This window comes from Amphimedon queenslandica, unplaced genomic scaffold (assembly GCF_000090795.2).
Source record: "Amphimedon queenslandica unplaced genomic scaffold, v1.1 AMPQUscaffold_12720, whole genome shotgun sequence".
In the NCBI taxonomy this organism is placed as follows: Eukaryota; Metazoa; Porifera; class Demospongiae; order Haplosclerida; family Niphatidae; genus Amphimedon; species Amphimedon queenslandica.
Genome location: NW_003547044.1, coordinates 23,792 through 24,756, shown reverse-complemented (window position 1 = coordinate 24,756; position 965 = coordinate 23,792). Strand labels below are relative to the sequence as shown.

The following is a 965-nucleotide window of genomic DNA, read 5'->3' as shown; positions in this document are numbered from 1 at the left end:
AAAATCTTCTTTCCCCCCCCCCTCTCTTTCATCTCTCTCTCTCTCTCCTCCAGATGCCTCGTATATGGATGGATTACTGTCAGTTCTTAACTGAACAAAATAAGATCACTAGGACCAGAAGGACATTTGATAGATCATTACGGTCACTCCCTCTCACCCAACATAAAATAATATGGCCGCTCTACATCAAAATCCTCAGACTGCACAACCTTCCAGAGACAACAGTTAGAGTTTATAGACGATATATACAGGTGGGTGTGGAGTTAGTGTAATGATAATAATTATTGTTGTTGTTGTTTTTATGTAGCTTTGTCCAGAGAATAGTGAAGAGTTTGTTGATTATTTGATATCAATAGATAGACTTGATGAAGCTGCCATTAAACTAGCTGAAATCGTCAATAAAGTAACGTCTTTGTCTCTCTCTCTCTTTATTCTACTTTATTTTTTTTTAATTATATTTTTTTATTAGGAGTCATTCTTCTCAAAGGAAGGTAAGTCCAAGTTCCAATTGTGGTACGAGCTGTGTGAGCTGATAGCTAAGAACCCTGACAAAGTAAGTACTCACTGATTTATTAATTATACTTTTATTTTATTTTTATTTTCTTTAGGTGACTAGTTTAAATGTAGAGGCTATCATTAGAGGAGGAATAAAACGGTTCACTAACATGGTGGGGCAGTTGTGGTGCTCACTAGCAGACTATCACATTAGAGCTGGTAGATTTGAGAGAGTAAGTTACATTATACACATACTGTCATTCAGTACATGTAAGTTTATATTTCTTTTAAATGCTCATAACTTGAAAATTATTTGTTGGAATCAGCTCAAACTTTCTACATAGCATAAGGACGTCAATATGTAACAGAAAATGTAATAAAAATTGGGGGTGATTTTTTGGCCATTTTTGGAAAAAAGCATGGGCTATAGCCTTAGGTATTTTTCAGATTTTGGCAAATTTCTTAAAATG

At 34.6% G+C, this 965-nt stretch overlaps 1 protein-coding gene across 1 annotated transcript in view; it reads left to right on the top strand.

Moving 5' to 3' along the window:
• LOC100631550 (pre-mRNA-splicing factor SYF1-like) overlaps positions 1-633 on the top strand; it is a 10,982-nt gene extending 10,349 nt beyond the window's left edge. The window contains exons 6-9 of the mRNA XM_020003219.1: positions 54-251; positions 308-403; positions 470-553; positions 609-633. Of these exons, the coding sequence (XP_019858778.1) occupies positions 54-94 (41 nt within the window). The 3' untranslated portion in view covers positions 95-251; positions 308-403; positions 470-553; positions 609-633. The remainder of the gene's footprint in view (positions 1-53; positions 252-307; positions 404-469; positions 554-608) is intronic.
• Positions 634-965: the final 332 nt, after the last annotated feature.